General features: G+C 41.8%; 1 protein-coding gene across 1 annotated transcript in view; it reads left to right on the top strand.

Moving 5' to 3' along the window:
• The window catches only part of Adam9 (ADAM metallopeptidase domain 9), an 82,349-nt gene that overhangs the window by 2,493 nt on the left and 57,657 nt on the right, over positions 1 to 22,199 (top strand). Inside the window, exons 2-7 of the mRNA XM_036209386.1 lie at positions 8,974 to 9,071; positions 10,730 to 10,788; positions 12,417 to 12,495; positions 19,237 to 19,313; positions 20,237 to 20,441; positions 21,483 to 21,548. Of these exons, the coding sequence (XP_036065279.1) occupies positions 8,974 to 9,071; positions 10,730 to 10,788; positions 12,417 to 12,495; positions 19,237 to 19,313; positions 20,237 to 20,441; positions 21,483 to 21,548 (584 nt within the window). The remainder of the gene's footprint in view (positions 1 to 8,973; positions 9,072 to 10,729; positions 10,789 to 12,416; positions 12,496 to 19,236; positions 19,314 to 20,236; positions 20,442 to 21,482; positions 21,549 to 22,199) is intronic.

The following is a 22,199-nucleotide window of genomic DNA, read 5'->3' as shown; positions in this document are numbered from 1 at the left end:
TGTTTTTGTTTTTGTTTATTTGGAACTGAGGACCGAACCCAGGGCCTTGTACTTGCTAGGCAAGCGCTCTACCACTGAGCTAAATCCCCAACCCCCTCCTTCAACTTTCATGTCACATATGTGTGATACATATATATTAATCTAGATTTCACATATAAGAGAAAACATGGTATTTATCTTTCAGGATCTGGTTTATTTCAGATAATATGATAGTTTCCAAAGCTACCTATTTTCCTGTCGAGATACTTTTGTTCTTGATGGCTGAATGGAATTCCACCGTGCATATATATGCAACCATTTTCTTTATTCATTTATCTGTTGGTGAGCATCTAATCTAATTTTTTTCACAGAGATCTGCCTGCCTCTGTCTCCTGAGTGCTGGGATTAAAGGTGTGTGCCACCATCACCCGGCTCATCTAGGCTAATTTTGTATTTTAGAAATAACAGATTAAAACTGATGTATTTGTGTTATTTAAGGATATGTAGTCTTACAGATTTAAAGATGGTTTGGTTTCCAAACTCCTAAGTAAAAAAAAAGAAAACATTCATAGTTGGTATGTACAAAATTAGTTTCTGGTCTTTGAAAACTAGTTTTATATTTTACCTTATCAAATTTGGTTTTATATCTCTTCTTTTTTTGTTTTATTTTTTTTCAAGACAGGCTCTCACTATGTAGCTTCTGGCTGCCCTGAAACTCACTATGTAGACCAAGCTGGCCTTGAACTCAGTCTCCTGGGTGCTAGAATTAAAGGCATGCCCCCCTACAGCTTTATTAAATATAGAAGGACCCAGATGATTTCATAAACTATAAGTAACTTGAAGTATGTAACAGTGAGAGACTCAAACATCGTTAACCTCATGGTACCTCTTTTCCTTGTTGATACCTGGTATGGTGAATGTCCTAGAGTGCCATTGAGGCCCTGCCTCTTGCTGTCTCTGCCACAGTTTCTCCCTACAGAGTGCGTTGTCTTTGCAGGGTCAGGAGTGGTCTCACCTAAGGCCAGATTGTACTATCGTGTTTGCATGTGAGACCGTTTCATTTTGTGATGGAAGATGGGATAGGCCTTAGTCTGATCATTGCCCCTGGGTGAGCATATGTGGGACACTCTCTAGTCTTTTTAAGTTTTGAGACTTTCATTCAGTGCGTTTTGAATATACTCACCCCCATCTCGCCCTCTAACTCCTCCTGGACTCGCCTCCTGCTTCCCTGTTCTCTCCCGATTTCCTGTCTGGTGGCACATCTTTTAAGAGTGAGTCAGGAGGAGGAGAATGGCTGAGAACAAACTGTAAGGACTCATGGAGATGCCAAGATGAAACTTGTTACTTTGTACGCCAACTCCCGAGACCAATATTATTAAAAAAAAAGGACCCAGGAAGCTAGCCTGAGGAATCCATGTCATTTGTTTAGGTACCACCCCTCTACCCCCTCCCCTCCCCTCCTCTTCCCCTCTCCTCCCCTCCCCTCCCTTCTCCTCCCCTCTCTTTTCCCTCCCCTCCCTCCACCTCCCTTTCTTTTTTGGGACAGAGTTTCTTTTTATACCCCTGGCTGGCTCCCAACTCACAGAGATCTCCCTGCCTCTGCCCCCCTGAGAGCTAGTAGTCACTTTTGCACTGTGCTGTTGTGTTTGTGTTTGTTTTCCTTTATCTTGACTTACTGCTCAATCTTAGGATGAATTTTTAAAAAAGCATCACTACAAACATGTCATATTGTAGGACAAACTCCACTTCCAAATATGTTTTTTCCCCCTTTGATAGTTTGTTCTTGTAATGAGATTTTTTTTCATAGTTTAACTCACATCAGCATGACCCCCCCTTTTTTTTTTTAGTAGAACCCCAGGCAGGAAGAGCCCGCCCACTCCTTATTAACCTTGTGACACAGTCAAATACTGTCACAATCACACTCTTGACCTAAAATTTCAAACCGTAGTTTGAGAAGGGGAATTTGGTGTTGCTGATAAAAAATGTTCGAGGGTCTTGCAGATTTGTGGAAAAGATGTTAATTGTTAAAAAGCAGGTTCACTTTAAGGGAGGGAGCTGGGGCACGGGGAGAGAGAGAATGTGTAAGGCTCACGGTAGGCTGTTGACTCACTTTATGGAGTGCTTACCGTATCTGGGGAGGAAGTTAGCTGCCTGGGTTTCAACAATTTTAAATCCCTTTCTGGAGGAACTGAAATTCTTAAGAGCATTACATTTTCTAAATGGTTGGCGTTTTCCCAATGGGGTACTTCAAGACAGAAATAGCATTTTGTTTTCTTATTTCGGGACAGGATCTTTGATACATAACCCAGCATGAACAGTCTCATTTTAAAGCTAGGTAAATAATGAAGTCCGCGTCTTCGATGTGTGCCCCGCCAGGGAGATAGTAGCTGAGATGCATTGATTTGGGCTTGGCCCTGAGACTGGAGTGAGAGGCGAGGTTGGAAGAGCAGTTAGCGGCTGATTACAGTCATTTGCCTCCCGGAGTACTGAGACAACAGGTTATCTCAGCCTGAACGCGGAGGTTTATCTTTTACTGTGAAAGTACATAAAGGTGGCTATTTGTTTAGGTGATAAGCAGGAAGGGAAGAAGAAAGGCTGAGGTAGTTTGGCATACCTGTTTGTTTGTCTTGCAATTAGGTAGAATTCTCTGGAAGATATTTTTCCTACCATAGCTGCTTCAACTTCTCCGCAATGCATAAAAAGACCCAAGAAGAGCTACTACTCTTTCATTGACTCAGTCTTGGACCTTCAAGTTCCTGGTTCAACTTTGATTTTTCTTCAGTTCATGACCCCAGTGTCCTTATTTTTAACAGTATGCGTCTTCTGTCAGATTCTAATATCAAAGTTCGGATACCCCACATTATCTTAAGATTTTTACTTTTATTGAGAACTGTGTCTTTCTGCCTGGTGTCTAGCGTTTTAATTTTTAAAAAACTTGAGATGGGCTCTGGCTGTAGGTCTGGTTGTCCTGGAACTCTCTCTGCAGACCAGCCTGGCTTCTAACTCCTAGAGATTTACTGCCTCTGTCTCCTGAGTACTGGGATTAAAAGCTTACACCAGCACACCTGGCATTCCTAGCGGTGTTTAATTGGAGGCAATATTGCATCCTCCACCTGCAGGCTTACGGGACACTTCAGTGGTCAGAGCTGGCTTTGCTGGCATCTGGAGAGTGGAAGCTGGGGTGCTTGCTGTCAGGCACGCCTACACTGCACAGGATGACCCACAGCCAAGGGTTTTCCAGCCCACAATGCTAGTGTTGTGAAGGTTAAAATGCATTTCCTTTACAGTAAAAATGAGAGAAATGGTATTTTGGTTCCCACGGGAAACCTAAGATTAGAGGAATTAGGGAAAATCCATGCAGGGAATGAGCAGGAGATAAGAAAAAAGAAACCAGAGATAAGAAAGGAATTTTGGGGAAAAAAAAGGAACGAGGAGTCCTTTGTAGTTAGGGTGTATTCTTTTGAAATAATACAGGTTCAGAAGCTTTGTACATGTGCATGGGTTTGATGCAGAAAGTGGATCCTTGGGTTTTTGAAAGAAGTCAATGTCAGAATAAGAACTCATAAATACAGAAGTGCTATAATTTTGAAAGCTTAAAAAGCCACAAATGATTGTGACATTGGTTTTACAAAACAAAACAATTATTTTAAAATGGGAACCAGCAAAAGAATATTCTAGGATAAATACATATTTTTCTATAATATATATTTTCAATAATACATTTTCTGACATGGATCCCAACTGACAAAAGATATAGAATTATATATACACTATATATATATAATATATATATTTGTTGTTGTTTTGATTTGTTTTTGAGATAGGGTCTCACTGTGTGTAGCTCTGGCTGTTCTGGAAATCAATGTAGACCAGGCTGGCCTTAAACTCACAGAGCCCCGCTTGCCTCTGCCTCCCAAGTGCTGGAATTAAAGACGAGTAATACCATGCCTGGCCTACTTTCTATTCTTGTGTCTAGCTTTTATTATCCCCTATACCCATCAAGGTAAAAGATTCCCTAGAAGACAGAACACTTGGCTTTTTCTGGCCTAAGGTAGGAGGATGACCTTATAAAGTCATGTAACCTGTTTTGGATAGAGAACTCTTGAAACATCTGCCTGCCCATTAGAACTTCAAATTTTGTCTTCCTGAAGTGTTTCATATTTTTCTGTCTGTGAAATTCACCTCTGAATTGTAGTGAATATGGTTTAATTTAGTTGCCTGTGGTTTCCTATCTCCTGTGACAGTGATCTGTGCCCGTCGGCATGTATGTTCTTATCTCTAGAGAATTACTTCAACTTTTTCTTTGAAATAATGAGTCACAGCAGGAAGTTGGAGAAAAATATGCATTTTTTTTTTCTTTTTTAGTTAGGCCTCTAGCTCAGGCTGGCTTCAAACTTGTTTTGTGGCTGAAGCTGATCTTGAACTGTGACCTTACTGTACCCACCTCCCTGAGTACTGGGATTATAGGCTTGTCCTGCCCACCTGGCTTTAGGCTAGTTTACTTTAAAAAAAATTCTTTGAAAATTTCATACAACGTATTTTGATCATATTCCCTCCAAATCCCTCCCATATCCACCTGCACCTTCTTATCCACCCTCCCAACTTTTTGTCATCTTTTTCTGGAATATAGTTTACTTTTGATCATACAGAATTTATTGCGCAACTACAGTATGGCGTTTATCTTACCACACCCCCAGAGTGACTGTTCTAGCCGTAGGACTGATGCAGGAGGAAGCTTTTAAGGGTACTGTTTAAACATATGTTTTAGGAATTTGAGAAGGCTGGGGGGTCATTGAAAGGCTTAGTCTAGGTGAAGAAATAGCCCCCAACCTCAGTTCATTTAGGATTATGGGTGTTTCTGCCTAGTAGGTAGTGTATCAAAAGGTTTTATTTTTTATTTTTTTTTTGTTTTCTGACAATATCTGGAAGATAGTCGATCGTGGTATGAGCTAAAATGCCTACAAGACCGATGGAGAACAGTTGGAAAACTCTTCGTATAATGTATATTGGACCTGACATAACTTATGTTTTCCTATTGATGTCTTTGAAATCCTGAGCTATGTACAGTTTTTTATACAGTGTCAACTTGGAAAAAGTTAGATGCAATTCTTCATCCAGATCTCTTTGTGAGAAGGCTGAGGGACATGGGCAGTTAATGTGAATGAGATGCAGATGGCATCGGAGGAGGGCGGTGTTGGGCCCAAGTGAAAGGCCAGCCTGTACTTCAGATGTGAGGCAGTGAGGGCCGCTCATTCGTGAGCCTTTCCTTGGTGTACAACTCCCAGGGTTGATTCCTAGCTTCTGGAAAAGACATTAGCAATGGTGACAGGCAGACATGCTGGGTAATCAGATTCAGCACTTGAGCAGGTGAGCCTTAGTTTTTCGAAGAAAGCATTTATTCTTTTTTTTTTTTTTTTTTTTTTAAATTCAAAGAACACCACAGTGGAGGTAACATATATTCATTGTAGAAAACAGCTCACACAGTGCACACACGCACTGTAGGAAATATACTGCTTACTGCTTCCTGACCCTGCCTCTCATGGAAAATACACTAAAAAGATTGGCTCATTGGTTTATGCTATTTACATGTTTATGACATTTTAGAGTCACAGTTTACAATATATGAATACAGTATTACATCTTAAAATGACACATATTTGTGTGCAGTTGGGGAGATCAGAGTATAACTTTTAGAAGTTTGTTCTCACCTTCCACCGTGTGGGTTCTGGGAATCAACTCAGGTTGTCAGGCTGGGCAGCGAGTCTTTTACCAGCTGAACCATCTTGCCAGCCCAAGTACAGTATTTTGTAATTATAATTGTATGCAGCAGAAGTTTTAGTTTTTTCATCCATGCTTGTAGATAACCACTTAATTATATTATTATAGAAGTTTTTAAACGTACGTTAAGAATAGAAAAAAAAAGGAATGAACGCCTGTGTATGCATTATCTAGGTTTAATCTTGTTTTACATGTATTTCCTTCCTCAAGTCCACTGTACTATTTTAATATATCTAGACATATTTTATCACTGACTGTTCAGCATGAATCACTAAATCACAAGCACTTAAGCACAGTAATAATGTAATAATGATCCTTCCAGATCATCAAACAGTTACTGTGTCTAAATTTCCCAGATTTTCTCAGTTGGTTCATTTTAAGGGATCCAGACAGGCCCATATATTGCATTCGCTTGTAAGGCTTCTTTAATTGACGAAATCACCCACTTCCCTTCTTGTGGCTCAGTAGCAGACACAGCCATGCCCCTTCCCCAGGGCTCAGCTCTGCAGCTCCGCAGACAGTGACCAGTGACCAGCTCCCTCACCAGACTTCACTGAAAGAACTTTTACTGTGGCTGCTGGGTGGTGTGGTGGTGAGCTCCTGGAATCTCAACACTGGGAAGACAGGGCAGGAGGATCGTGAGTTCAAGGTCATCTTGAGTAACTAGTGAGATCTTGTTTCAAAAGCAACAAACAATAAAAACAATGAAAAAGAATTGTTATGCCCTTAGCAATGTTGACTGGTTGAGAGATTGTATCCAACTCCAACATGATTTTTTTATTGTTCTGTTTGTGGTGGTGTTTTTTTTTTCTTTTTTCTTTTGAGATAGGGCCTTTCTGTGTCTTACTCTGTATCCCTGGCTGGCCTTGAACTGAGATCTGACTGTTACTGCCTCCTAAGGGCCGGGAGCAGTGGTTCTCAACCTACCTAACTCTGCGACCCTTTTAATACAGTTCCTCATGTTGTGGTGATCCATGACCATAAAATTATTTTTGTTGCTACTTCATAACTGTACTTTTGCTACTGTTATGAATTGTAATGTAAATAAATGATGTGCAGGATGGTCTTAGGCAACCCCTGTGAAACAGTCATTTGATTCCCAAAGGGGCCCTGACCCACCGGTTGAAAACTACTGGATTGAAGAGTACACTTCCATGTCTGCCCCAGTTCCGGTTGTACTTGGTGTGGTAGTTTGAAAGAAAATGACTTCCAAAGGGAGTGCACTATTAGGATGTGTGGCTCTGAAGTGGGTGTGGCCTTGTTGAAGGAAGTGAGTCACTGTAGAGGTAGGCTTTGAGGTTTCATAGATGCTCAAGCCATGCCCAGTGTCTCAGACCACTTCCTGTTGCCTGAGAGTCAAGATGTAAGAATTTTCCAGGTGGTACTGGCACACGCCTTTAATCCCAGCACTCGGGAGGCAGAGGCAGGTGGATCTCTGTGAGTTCGAGGCCAACCTGGTCTACAGAGTGAGATCCAGGAAAGGCACAAAACTACACAGAGAAACCCTGTCTCTAAAAAAACCAAAAAAAAAAAAAAGATGTAGGAAATCTTAGCTCCTTCTCCAGTTTTATGTCTGCCTGCATACTGCCCTGTTCATACCATGACAATAGAGGACTGAACTTCTGAACTGTAAGAGAGCCACCATAATGAAATGTTTTCCTTATAAAAGTTGTTGTGGTCATGGTGTCTCCTCACAGCTATAGAAACCCTAACTAAGACACTTGGTTTTACTGCTAACTTTAGAGTCTAAGTGTATGACTGGAGTTCTTTTCTTTCTTTCTTTCTTTCTTTCTTTCTTTCTTTCTTTCTTTTAAAGATTTATTTATTTATTATGTATACAGTTTTTCTGTCTGCATGTATGCCTGCAGGCCAGAAGGGGGCACCAGATCTCATTACAGATGGTTGTGAGCCACCATGTAGGTGCTGGGAATTGAACTCAGGACCTCTGGGAGAACAGCCAGTGCTCTTAACCTCTGAGCCATCTATCTCTCCAGCCCTGTGACTGGAGTTCTTAACTGTTAATAGTTTTGTGTATCATTTTCTTTGGATGGACTCATGGTGTAGTTACTGCATATGAGGCAGTTGGTCCAGTGTTTGTACTTATTAGAGTTGACCCCTTAGATAGTAAAAATGTCCTACCCTTGTCATCTTTGTCCAGTGTTTAGCAGCTGTCCTAGGGTGTCATTCAAGATGCATAGTAGGGTGTGAGAGATGAGTCCATGCACTGAGCTCTGGCATGGCACTCTGCCATATTAAATCTCATGTTTTCTTTTGTTTATGCACTAAGATTTTTAAAGTAAGAGATTTATGTTGAGAAAAAGGGCTAGAGTATACAGATTAAAATGTTTGAAAATGGTCGTTTTCACACACACACACACACACACACACACACAATTTGGATATAGACTGGCATCTTTTTCTTAGGACATATTTTCACTTTCATCCTTCTCTAGGATTATATATAAAAACGTCCCCCCCCCCCAAATAAAAAAACAAACAAACGAACAAACAAAAAAACCCGGTGGCGGTGGCACATGTCTTTAATTCCAACACTCGGGTGTCAGAGGCAGGTGGATCTCTGTGAGTTGGAGGCCAGCCTGGGCTACAGACTGAGTTACAGGACAGGCACAAAGCTACACAGAGAGACCCTGTCTCGAAAAACCAAAAAAAAAAAAAAAAAAAAAAAGGGCACCAGAGGGTCTGGAGAGCTGGCTCATCAGTTAAGATCACTGGCAGCTCTTCCAAAGGACCCATCTTCGATTCCCAATACCCACATGGTGGTTCACAACTCTCTCTAGCTCCACTTCCAGTGGGTCTGACATCCTTGCCTGATCTCTGTGGGCACCATGCATGCATGCACCATGCAAAGACATACATGCAAAACACTGGTAAAATAGAATCATAATAAAAAATACAAAATTAAAATCACACTATCAGGCGATTTCCCCCCAATGATTTGAACACTTAGTTGTTGTTTTTTTTTTTTTTTTTTTTTTTTTTTTTCCCCAAGATGGGGTCTCATTATGTAGCTCTAGATGTCCTGGAAGTCTCTGTAGACCAGGCTGGTTGGGAACTCACAGAAATCCTCCTGCCTCTTCCTCCAAGTGCTGGGATTAAAAATGTGCACCACTACACTCAGTTTTTATTTCCAGTATTTTGGTCTTACGTAGGGTTTTCAGGTTCACTTTGTTACATTTGTTGCTCTTTTTGCTGCAGACTTTGAGCAGACCAAACATCTGTCTTCTTATGAAATTATAACTCCTTGGAGGTTAACTAGAGAAAGAAGGGAAGCCCTGAGGCCCAGTTCAAAGCAGGTGAGCTCTCTCTTGAGAACTGTGACTCTAATAAAATTCTAGTTTCTTCTCATCTTAATGAAAGGTGATGTTTGCAGCAGTGGTTGTTTCAGGGAATAAGTGGTTATAATATCAATATCAGATACTTTATATGCTGATTTAAAAAAATAGCAAAACTGCTTGTAAGGGAATTGAGTGCTATTTTCTCATTGGAGGAGATTTTTTTTTCTTTCTGTTTTTAATGGGGTAACCATGTACCTGTTGATCTTTTTCACCTCCCAGGAATGCTATCCTTGGGACTAAGCCCTTGTCCATGACCTTAAGATCAATAGTTTGTTCTATAGTTAGAATAGGGAAGTTGTTTGAAGTAGAGAAAAGGGCCCCCTGAGCTTGAAGATGAGAAAGTCAGAGTTATCTAAATGATTGACTAACTCCAAGTAAGATGCCTTCGATGTAAGCACTGTTTATCACTCCTGAAGAAACCCCGGTGTTGCCAGTGAGACTGCCACATCTGTGTGTGGTGTGTTCTCACCCTATTGGCGGGAGGAGAACGTGTGGTAGAGTCGATGAGATAAGCCTTGCAAAGGTCGTAAGAGAACAGGAATTTCGTGTGCACTTTTGAATAGCTAGATAAGCTCTTGAAACTTAAACAGGAGGAGAAACCCCTTTTGCAAAGTAACCCATATGTGGATACACTGAAAAAGAATTCCTGAAGTTACGGCTGATTCATGAACACATTTAATAAGAGCGGACAACTAGGGCTGGAGAGTCAGCTTGTCGGTTAAGGTCACTCGTTGGTCCTAGGATCTGGGGTCAGTTCCCAGCACCCATAGATTGGTCACAGCCATCCATAATTCCAGCTCCAGGAGATATGACACTGTCTTCTGAACTCAAGGCACCAGGCACACACATGCATGGTACACATACATACACACAGGCAAAACATTCATCTATGTAAAGTAATGTAGGAGGCAAGGAAGCCCTCGTGCTAACAGATAAGTACTGGGGAGAGGCCAGGAATGTTAAATACTTCCAAGGTGGAGACACCTGTTCTCTGCCCAGGAGGCTGGGAGTGGAGGCGGTTAGTAGCCTCATGAACTTCTCACTATCTATATGACCAAAACCACACCAGACCCTCCCCAAGACCCTTAAGAGGTCACGTAGTCAATCTATAGAATCCATCTTTATGAAAGGTGTCACGTGTACTTTAGAAAGTTTCTATGTAATCATGTCTTAAACTTTGTGGTGAACACAGGATCGAGTTAACGTTCACCAGGAAACTTTTTCCAAACTGAGATGTGTTTAAGTGTGCCTAAAATAAACCGTCTGGTGCTAACACTGGCTACTGAGTCATATTGAACCAGACTTCCTTCATTCGTCTTGTAGATCGACACTCTGCTGGCTGTAGTGTTCACAGAGACCCCGACAAAATAAAACAAATAAGTAAATCTAAAACAAGTTTAAAAAGAGTAGATACATGGGTCGGCAATTTTCCTTGCTCCAGTACTAAAGAGAAACTGAGATGAACAGAATAGATATTATTTAATACTTTTATAAACTGTTGCAGCCATTGCCAAGTTATTTTAATTTAGGGTGAACATTCCTGCCTCTTGTATTATGCTGAAAAGTAATTTACAAGATGGTGTCTTATTATTGCTTTTTCTTTTCTGTGCATTTAGATGTCTTATGTCATCCAGGCTCAAGGAAAGCAACATATTATTCACTTGGAAAGAAACACGTAAGAAATTTCATTTACTTTGCTTTTTTAATTATGTTTTTCCCTCAACAGTGTATTGATTTCTTTTCTAGGTGGATATTGCCTAGTGGAGTCTGAATGCTGCAATCAGCAGATTTAGCTTTTGCTGACCCTGCTACCCAGGGGTAGGCCTGCATTTGAAGTCCACAAGAATTCGTGTTATGGCTGGACAGGCTGTGACTTCCAAGAGGAATGTGCAGAGGGAAGCCAGGCACAGACATAGCTTAATTCTTTTTGAATCACCTTTAGGAAGAGTGAAGGGTGTGTGTGTGTGTGTGTGTGTGTGTGTGTGTGTGTGTGTGGTGTGTGTGAATGGCATGTGTGAGAAGGGTGTGTGTATGTGTATGTGAAGGATGTGTGGGATGTGTGTGTTTATGGGTGTGGGGTGTGTGTATATATGCGGGTGTGAGTGAGAAGGGTGTGTGTGTGTGTGTGTGTGTGTGTGTGTGTGTGTGTGTGTGTGAAGGCTGTGTGGGGTGTGTGAGAAGGGTGTGTGTGTGTATGTGAAGGATGTGTATGTTTGTGGATGTGGGCGTGTGTGAAGGATATGTGGGTTGTGTGTGTGTGTGTGTATGTGTGTGTGAGAAGGGTATGTGTGTGTGTATGTGTGTGTGTGTATGTGAAGGATGTGTATGTTTGGATGTGGGGCATGTGTAAAGGATATGTGGGTTGTGTGTATGTGGTGTGTGTGTGTGTGTGTAGTGCCCAGTGAGGTCTGTGGATGAAAAGACTCAACTCCACAAGCTCCCTTGAACACTGCTCACAGAGAAGACGTCACAAAGACGCAGCACATGGGACAGAGCGCACTCAGGAGTCTTAGAACTTCAAGTACTCAGGGGCTTTTCTTAGTCACAGGGACGGCTGTGCCTCTAGATTTGCTGCTGGGGGCTTCCTGTATCCAAGGAGGCAGAGGCACAGTTTCGCCAAGGGTTTTCCATGCCACAGTGATCATGTAGCTAGCGTCAATCAGGATAACCAGGACAAGCTATCAGTTTGTCCATCTCTGCCCAGAAGGGTCAGTTGGTTTTGGGTCTTCAGGGTGCTTTGATCTTTAACCACACAATGCATCCTGCAGCCCTGATTTTCCATAAGGCCTAGAGAGCACCTCTGAGCTGCTGCAATCAGTGTGAGAGAAACTTGCTTTGCCTTGGTTTACACAACTGCTCCTCAGCATGAGGGGAAAGCATTTCCTTTAACAATTGACAAAAGACCTTTGTCTTTATAGGCAGGTTAAGGTGGTGAGTGTTTCTTGTTTACAACGTTCTTTATAGAAAGGAATGTGAAATGCTTATTTTTTTTTTGTACAGATAGGACAGTGTGGAGCAGGCTCATTTATACTTTTCTTGTGAGTTATAGCAGAAAAGCTCAAGACAACTATTGCAGTTGACATCTTATGCCAGGAGAGCAAATCGTATCGTTACGTCAGCTAATGTTTGAAGCTCAAGTCTGTTTATTAGCTTTTGGGTTTAGAGTAGCCCTTGCTCTAAAAAGGTGGATCAGGGACAACGTTTTTAAAAACCAGCTCCCATCTCCCTCTTCTGGGAATAATGTCTTACCAGCTGTGTCCTAGGCTGTTGATACTTGACACATTTATTTTATTCCTGTTTCAGAGACCTTTTACCTCACGACTTTGTAGTTTATACCTACGACGAGGAAGGCTCTCTGCTCTCCGACCGTCCCAGCGTACAGGTACTTTATTTCCCTCTCGATACTTCATAGAGTTTTAAGTGTGTTCTTGTCAGGTTCCAAGGCCTACCCTGTTGCCAGCCCCACAGGACACCTTCCACATCCTTGTATGATGGCCCTGGAGGAGACTGATCCATACCTACAGCTCTTCTCCACGTATTAGTTAAGATTTGTGTTTAAAGCCAGGAGGTGGTGGTGCACACTTTTCATCCCAGCACTGGGAGGCGGAGGCAGGAGGATCTCTGTGAGTTTGAGGCCAGTCTGGTCTACCGAGAGAGTTCCAGGACAGCCAGGACTGTTATACAGCACTGTCTCAAAACCAAAACCAAACAAACAAAAAACAAAAAACAAAAACAAAAACAAGAGTTGTGTTTAAAAGATGGGAAATACTGTCTCTCCAGTGACAATCCTTATTAGTTGTGAAGGGGAAGAGGGATGTTTTGGAGACAGAAGGTTTTACTGTTTTGGTAAAGTATTAATATTTGAAAGCACACCTTCCTTTTGTAATTCATGTCCAGCAAAAACCACATTTGTTTGTTGTTACATAGTCGATGTTCTAATCCTTTTGCTGACATTTCATTCCTGAAGAGGTGTGGTCCTCTCTGTGTCAGGCAATAGAACACTCTTGGGGACAGAGCTGGCCTGGAATTCTCTTAAGTAATTGGCAGACGCCGAGCCTGGCCTGGTGCTGTCTTTCCTTCTGGGAGCAGAAACATTTCTAGTTTTGCTCCAGACGAGGAGTATTTTACAGTTCCCTGGGCACTTAGGCATTGCATACTTCTTCTCTTGCAATAGTTTTCATGAGAAGTCTTTATTCCCCCTGACTGTGGTCCTGTTTCACTTGAACTTTTGTGCTGCCCTGTTAGATAGACTTCTATATGTCAGTAACGTACTTTCGTAGCATTCTTCAAGAGAACCAGAAGCAAATTCTTTAGTTCGTCCTATACAAGAACATAAGGTGTGCGAGACCTGCCCCCACCTTTTACCCCAGGGTACTCTTGAGGCATGAGGGACAAGAAATTTAGATAGAAATATAGAGGGGAAAGAGAAAGACAGAAACACATGTCAGCTTTGGGAGGACTTGGATCATTATCCACCGGCCCAGAACTTTACTCAAAAGGACTTTTTATAACAATGCCATGGGGCAAGGCAAACCCTCCCCCCCACCTTTGCTAGATACAGCCAAGTGTAGATCCTTCCAAACACCTGGTACCCAGGCCTGTGATCCAATCATCCTCTTAGGCAGCCCTACTGATAAAGCAATCTCAGATCTCACTAGGAAATCTCTGTGGGCTCCCACAGGTCCCTCTTAATATTTTAAAAAGTTCCCCATTAAGAGCTCACAGCAATCTACTTAGCTGTCACACTTCCCAGTAAAGGAGTAGAGGATGATAAAGATGAAATATCCTTTTTGGAATGGGTCTAAAGTGACTACAGCAGTCTTAGCTGTACTAAGTCCTTTTTTAAAATCAGTAAACTCTTGATCCAACCACATGAAATAAATCAAACTCCTGATGCATCTGCATCAAACTTAAATACCCTTAGCTTTATCATTAACATTAAAAGGTTAACATAATTCTAACATAAATATTACTATACAAATTATAATTCTCTCAGACTTATATCCAAAAGCAAGCTTTTAATAGAACCATTAACACTTTAAAAACTTTAGCAAGAATGCAAAAACAATTTCTTAATAAAACTTTTTACACTTTAAAGCAATCTCTTGATATAACCATTTGCATTTCTTACTAACTTCTGATGCATCTGCATCAAACTTAAATGCTCCCTTAACTTCATCAAATCATGGTGCACTAATATCAATAGGTTAACATAATAACTCTAATATAAATATTACTATACATAATTACAATTCCTACACACCTACATCCAAACCAATACTCTCAATATAACCATTAACACTTTAAAAACTTTAGCAAAAATCCAAAGGCAGTTTCTTAATAGAACTATACAAAACATAGGGCTCATTAACACAACTTAACATTAATCCACTCAAGAAACAAAAAAATATGTTTTTTAATTAAATAGACTGAGGAATATCAACTCTCCCTTTTCTTTATAATTTTCTAAGCTGCATCTTGAGTTTGATTAGAAAGAAACCCAAACTTCTCTGTTTAAACAGTTCCATTTTTAACACAAAATAAGTTCCGTAAACAGTTCTATTTTTAACACAAAACAGTTTGTGAATCACCATAGTTAATAAAGTCTATATGTGTTGGTAAAGTCAGAATTGTCCCATTGCAATGGAATCACTCCTATCCATTTTATTTGTTAAGACTAAAAAGTTCAGAATCACAGTTCTATCACCAGTCTTAAAGTTCCAGAAAGCTTTCTGATATCAATCTTAAAGTTCTTCTGATCACTTGAAATCAGGGCCTGGCTCGTCAGCTGCCCATAAGTCTTTGTATAGCTGTTGTCAGAGTTGTAATGAGGAGTCCCATAACCAAAACTTTTTTTCAGTTCAAGCAAGCCTCTCTGAAACTTTTGCTCTTCACTACAGCTGCGCTTTGCAGCCTGTAGTCTTCCCCTAAGGCCATTTTTTGCTGACTTTGCCCTGTCTAGTGCTAGGCTACTGTCTTACTGTTTTGTCTTAGTGACTTTGCATTGTTTAGTAGGAAGCCAGTAGAGGAGATTAAATTTACATCGTAGTATATATTCCAAATAAAAGATATTCCAGCTGGGTGGTGGTGGCGGCGGCGGCGGCGGCGGCGGCGGCGGCGGCGGCGGCGCACGCCTTTAATCCCAGCACTCGGGAGGCAGAGGCAGGTGGATCTCTGTGAGTTCGAGGCCAGCCTGGGCTACCAAGTGAGTCCCAGGAAAGGCGCAAAGCTACACAGAGAAACCCTGTCTTGAAAAACCAAAAAAAAAAAGATAATCCATCCATCTTCTCATCTATCCAGAGGTTGCTATGGTAAGAAGCCAAAGATCACAGTTGATGCCACTTGAGTTCTTAGTGTCTTTTTGTAGACATGTCGTGTGCACACACTGTGTAAACTTGAATTCTGGCTCGGTGTTTATTGTCTGGTGAGGTTGTACCAACTTGTTCGTATCTTCACTTTAACATGGGAATAGTAGCTACGATGTCATGGAGTTACTGGGGACTTTAGTGAGTTAATACTTGGGGGTGTTTACAAGAGATTAGTCTGGCAATTTATAAATAAATATAACTATTATTTATTATTGAAAGACTTTCTACTTAAAATTTCAAAAATAGATTTCAATTGTGTAGAAACTTCAATAATTTAAGTTTTTTTTTTTTTTTTTTTTTTTTTTTTTTTTTTTTTTTTAAAGACAGGGTTTCTCTGTGTAGCTTTGCCCCTTACCTGGATCTCAGTCTATAGACCAGGCTGGCCTTGAACTCACAGAGATCCACCTGCCTCTGCCTCCCGAGTGCTGGGATTAAAGGCATGTGCCACCACCGCCCAGCTCAATAATTTAAGTTTTATAGAATGGTATTTTTTTGCTAGATGTTTGAAAAACATTAGGTATTAACATGGGGTATTTCAGTTATTTCTTGGTTGTTTAATATTGTTCAGGTAAATGAAAGTGTGCCAGTATGTTTGAAATACATGGTAAAATTTAGATACTCTTCATTTCTCTGCAAGGGGCTAGATTGTCCCTTATAATGACATTGTATTGTCTATAATACACAATTAATATACATGTAAATTTACAAACTTCCAATATTTTCCTTTGGGATTGTACTTCTTAAGATTGAAGTAATTTATAAAGCTATTTTCTGGCTTTCACAAGGCCATTTTTAATAAGAAAAGTAAGTACACGAGTTGCTTTGTGATTTATGATGTCTGAGGTCTTTGGGATTATCATGGGACTCAGTAGAACTCCTCACAGTGTGCCTCCTCAGGCACTGATGTGCCTCCTCCTCTCTGGTAATCTTTTGCCAAGGCTCTCCGGGCCCCGGGCTGGTGGGCTGTTCTGTGGTGGTTCTGCTTTGTTCTGCTTTTCTGAGCCAGAGTTTCCCCAAGTCTGTGAGCTTCACTATGGTGCACACCAGGCATTTTTTTTCACTATGGTGCATACCAGGCATTTTTTTTCCCACTATGGTGTACACTAGGCATTTCTTCACTGCAGCCTTGCAGTGGATCAAGTTTTGTAAACTTATAAAATATGATTTGGTGTGTTTTTGAGAACTATACTGGTGAAGGGAAAATTTCTCTCCATTCTTTGAAAGTTTGCTGGAATGAACTGATGGAGAGTAAATAGGAGAAAACAAATAGAGATTTATTAACACGTAAATGGGAAGGGCTACAGCATGTAAGAAAGCATTGTGGTTACAGCTAGCCTAGCATGCTCCAGAAACCTGCATACCCTGTTTGCTTTAGGAGTGGGGGAGTTGAGGAACATCGTGGGAGCAGCAAGTACTGTTTAGGAGAAATGAACACGCAGTGAGTGACCTGGGACAAAGTCCTTTTGGCCTTGGAACAGATGGCGGTTTGTTAATGTTCCTCTGTGGGACTGAATAGAGAGCAAGGGTAGTGACAGAAATGTGCCTGAGTGTGTTGACAGACTGCAGGCTTTTACCCCACTAATGAAGTTTTAGGAAAATTGAAGGTATTGGGTCACATAGATAAGGTACCTGCAGCAGAACTAAGTTGAGTGCTGTGGAAATACCTCATAAAGGCAAGTTAGTAAACAAATGTCATCAGGCAGGTGGATTCGGGGTCCCCTGCTGGTACTGGCCAGTCTTATTGTTTCCCAGTATGTCTTATTAGTCAGGTCCTGCTGTTTAATGGTTAACAGGGTCAGCGGTTGGTTAAGGAGTTGACTTCTAGGTTTCTCCTTGGGAAAGTTACTGAAAAAAGTTACTATTTTTCTTTTTATCCCTCCACCTTTAAGTTTTTGTTCACCAGTTCTGATATTCATCATTTGCCTCAAATCAGTTGTTATTGATGGTTGCCCTGTGGCGATGTTCTCTTATTGTATCTGTGTGGATTCCGGGTTCTCTTACACATGAGGGCTACTGACACCCTTCTTCCTGGTGATGTTCTGATTGCATGTGTGTGGATTCCGGGTTCTCTCTTACACATGAGGGCTACTGACACCCTTCCTCATGATGATGTTCTCTTATTGTATCTGTGTGGATTCCGGGTTCTCTCTTACACATGCGGGCTACTGACACCCTTCCTCCTGGTGATGTTCTGATTGCATGTGTGTGGATTCCGGGTTCTCTTACACATGCGGGCTACTGACACCCTTCCATACAAGTAAGGACATTTGTAGAACTTCTGTCTTTTATCCAGCTTTCTACTTGGTATTTAAGACAGTGGTTCTCACCTTTCCTAATGCTGTGACCCCTTAACACAGTCCCTCATGTCACGGTAACCCCCAATCATAAAATTATTTCATTGCTACTTTATAACTGTAATTTTGCTACTATTGTGAATTGTAAAGATCTGACATGCAGAATATCTGATGTGGGACTCTTGTGAAAGGGTTGTTCAACCCCAAAGGGGTCAAGACACCCAGGTTGAGAACCCCAGATTTAAGCGCTCTATGTAACTTACAAATATTTCCTTTTTTTTTTTTTTCTTTTTGGGGGTTTTATGTGAATCTTTTCATGTAGAAACTTAAATTATTATTTTTTTTTAATGTAGTAAAGGTTTTTAGCCTTTCCTTTCAATGCACCCAGACAATCTTCTTCTTCTTACTTTTGAGACAGTCTAACTATGCAGCCAGGTTGGCCCAGAACACCTTGCTCCTCCTGTCTCAGTGTCAGGAGTACAATGATTTGCCACCATGCCAGGTGTGCCTGGGTTTTGAGTGATAGGCAGAACGGTTTTATCTCCCTCCATTCACCTACGTTAAAAAGGGGTTTATTCGTGTTTTCTTTAACATTTTAGATGCCTTCAGCTTTTATATTTTGATCTTTGGTCTGTCTGGAGTTTGTTCCCCTAGGATACGAATTTTACTTTTTTCCACACGTCTGTTCAGCGGGTAGCAGCGTTCATTATTAAAAGTGCGCCTTTGCCCGGTGTGCTAAAATGCACTTGTTGGGAAAGCCCTACATGTCCGTTTGTTGAGAGACTTGCTTGTTGAGGCCTAGATGTTGATGGCTGGTGCCATCCTGTTTGCTAGCTGGGCCTGATGTCCATCTTCACGTCTGGTAGGGTAGGTAGGGGTCCCTAGCTGTGGCTTTTTAAATAAGGTGCTTTGGGGCTGTCTGACAGGTGACAAAATCTTATGGTGCATACAAGTTTGCTGTCGCCAAGTAATACTGACTTTGACATTTTTGGCTAGCCATTTTATTGCCCCAAATTGAGGGTAAAGGCACTTAAGCTAACTATATGTTAATACAGACAATGTGCCTTTGGGGGGCAGTGAAACTCACTGGATGCTGACAGCCATCCCCTATGCAGAATGGTCTCCTACCCATGGGGCCTTCCCAGCCCTCAACCAGGTCCTTACACATCAGTTCTCTGTAACTTAAGATGTCAAATGCAGCATAACCCCAACCTGCTGTTTCTGGACTGAAAGGTCACGGGGGGGGGGGGGGGGCAGGACTGTTTGTAACTGGTGTCCTTTGGGAGCCTGCCTGAACATTTGTGTATTGTTGGGTGACAGCAGGTGGTCTTCAGATAGTCTGAAGAATGCCGTGTGCTAATTTTTCGGTTATCAACCTCAGGCATTTGGTTAGCTTTGCAGTATCTTGACAGTTTTGAGCAGCACAGCAGTGTTTGATGCTTTTGTGTATTTTTCATGTAGAATCATTGTCATTATCGGGGCTACGTGGAGGGTGTGCACAATTCAGCCGTTGCTGTGAGCGCCTGCTCTGGACTCAGGTGAGGCATCTCCTGGTTTCTCTCCCTGTTTTCTGCCCTTGCCTCTCCTGCCTGTTCCAGATTGAGTCCTTTTGTTGTTTAATGAAGTTGGATTTTACCTTGAGGTTACTGAAGACCTTTCCAGCCATGATCCAGCCATGCTTCAGATATTCTTGGAATATTGTTTAGAAAAACCTCATTACTGATCAATTGTAAGGTCCTGTGGGAGAATTTAATTTTTGAGAGTACAAAAAATTTGCTTTTTGAAACTAAATACATTTTAAATTCCTATAGCATTTTGTAAAATTGTCTCCTGTATTCATGCAGATGTCTCAGTGACAGAGAAAGGGCTTATCATATTCAGATAAGCATTATTATTATTATTATAGTCAGATAAGTAAACAAGGTCCAGAGAAATCCTGTCCCAGCCAGTTCAGTAACGCTGCTGTTATAGGCATTGGAGGCCTGAGGATGTGGAATTATCCTGATTGATGGAACTAATAGATACTGCTTTCCATTCTCAAATTGGTTATAAGTGATGGCTGCCATTTTCTTCTTTTAAGAAACAACGCTTACTAAATGGTTGCTGTATGTCAGGAAGTCGTCTACATATTTGTGCATAGTAAATAACTTAATGAGAACAATTCTGTGTAGATTCTATACGAAGGCAAAGGATATATGACCTGCTGAGAGTCTGGACTTGTAGAAAACACGTTCAGGGTCAAACTCTGGTGGGGTGCCACCTTCCCCCTCAGTTGCTCTGCAGGCCTCCTGTGGGAGCTGAGTAAGCGGAGGACCAAAGTTGACATGTGTCTGCCGGACTCTAAAGCCTGTTCCTCCCTGTGCCATAGCTTCTTTCTGAGTGTTAGGAGCTAGGGCCTAACCAGCTTCTGAACCTCCCTGTGCATTTCTTTTTCCTTAACAATGGTTTGTGTCACATGTAGAGGATTGCTGCATTTTGAGAATGCCAGTTTTGGAATTGAACCTCTGCACAACAGCTCGCGCTTTGAGCACATACTTTACCCGATGGAAGATGTCCGCCAAGAGCCCCTGAGATGTGGAGTTCCTAACAGGGACACAGAGAAGGAAGCCATGCAGGCTGACGAGGAGGAGGAGGAGGAGCAGCCAAGCATGACTCAGCTGCTGCGGGTAAGGAGCAGGAGCACTCTTGTTCAGGGCCTCAGACCGTTCTGAAGAGATCGTTCCTTCTCACGCTAAAACGGGGATTGTTGTCTTTTCCCAGCTCCATGACCAGGGTATGGAAAGATGAACAATGTGTAGTTCTGGAGACTGACGGGAGAGCAGTCTCCATTTTAAACGAGGGCTTGAATCTTACGCAGTGATCCTCTAGACATTGCTGTGTAGTCATTACACTCTGGTTAGAGAGCCGTGGAGGTTTTACTTGGATACCTCAAGCTCTAGGGTGGGGAGAGAAAGAAAAGAGAAGAGGGAGAGCAGTAGGTATAGACTGAAGATGACAATTATTACCTCAGATACTGTCCAGGGACACTCAGGTCCCGCTTTGGAGGCTTCTTGAGGATGCCCTGGATTGCCCAAGATGTCTGGTTCTGGGCCCAGCTTATCTCAGCTACAGGGTGCTCCTTCTCCAGGAGTGACATGTGCCACTTGCTGGCTGAGGCATGCAGCTTTGTTTTGTGAGATTAAGAGGCCTTTCACAGTGCTGCCTGAAGGCATGTTTTCAATAACCAACACCCGAGCACGATTGCTATCATCACCCTTTCTGACCCGTGCGCATTAACCATTGGAGAGCTGTCAAGTCTTCGTTTATTCTGTTTGGCATGAATGTCCATAAAGGACACAACGAAGCTGTGTTTTTATACTGGTGCCCCTGCCCCATCTTGTTCTCTCAGATTTCATAGGTGTTTTTCTTTGTGTCTTACCATGGTAATCAGGTTTCCCTCTAAAAGGTGCATGTATATGTGCTTCAATTAAAAAAAAAAATCAGTGATCCTACTCTTTAGGACATAGACAGCCCTTTAGAACTCTTCTCTTGTCAGTACAAATAGCAGTTAACACTTGGTTATTGACGTGGGAATGCTACGTCAAACCGTTGATACAGTTTTTAGCAGATGTGATGTCATGTGACTAGACCTTAGGTCTGGTCGTTGCTCTATGGACTGCGTCTAGCCTCATAACCAACCTGCTCTTATGATGCTTGTGTTTCAACAGAGAAGAAGAGCTGTTCTTCCGCAGACCCGCTATGTGGAGCTGTTCATTGTGGTAGACAAGGAAAGGGTAGGAACTGCTGACTTGTTTTCCTTTTTCATAAGAAAGCAGTTGAGAAGTGAGCAACTTCTAAAGGAAATATAAAGCACAATAAATAGGTGGCTTCAGTGATAAGCTCAAAACTAAAATAGTGCATTCATCCATCTCTATCTGTTCTTCTGTCTATCATCTATCTATTTGTCTGTCTATCTATCAATCAATCATCTATCTATCTATCTATCTATCTATCTATCTATCTATCTATCATCTATCTGTCTGTCTGTCTATCTATCTATTTCAAGTCAGGGGCTTGCCATGTCTTGAGCTCCTAATCTTTCTGTCTGAATCTCCCGAGTGCTGGAATTATGGGCGTGTACTCATGCCCACTTAGCTTAGTTTTATCCGCAAACCTAACTGGGACAGTGTAAGCCCTCTCTTTGTAGTGATTGTCTTAGCTGTATCTGTCACCCTTTTCGGATTACTTGGCAGGCTGTGGCTGTCAGCCAGGACAGTAGGGTGCTGCCTTGTGAGGCTGACTTACTTTATGCTGTTTCAGAGGATCTCTTTCCCTCGAAGAGACCAGGCCTGAGTCCTGGCGTGCTGTAGAAGCACTTACTGTTTTCAGGGTTAGGGTAACAGCAGGACACTTTCCATATTTGTCCTGAAAGCCCGGATCACTTG

Source organism: Onychomys torridus, chromosome 17 (assembly GCF_903995425.1).
Source record: "Onychomys torridus chromosome 17, mOncTor1.1, whole genome shotgun sequence".
In the NCBI taxonomy this organism is placed as follows: domain Eukaryota; kingdom Metazoa; phylum Chordata; class Mammalia; order Rodentia; family Cricetidae; genus Onychomys; species Onychomys torridus.
This window is presented reverse-complemented; position numbering and strand designations above follow the sequence as displayed.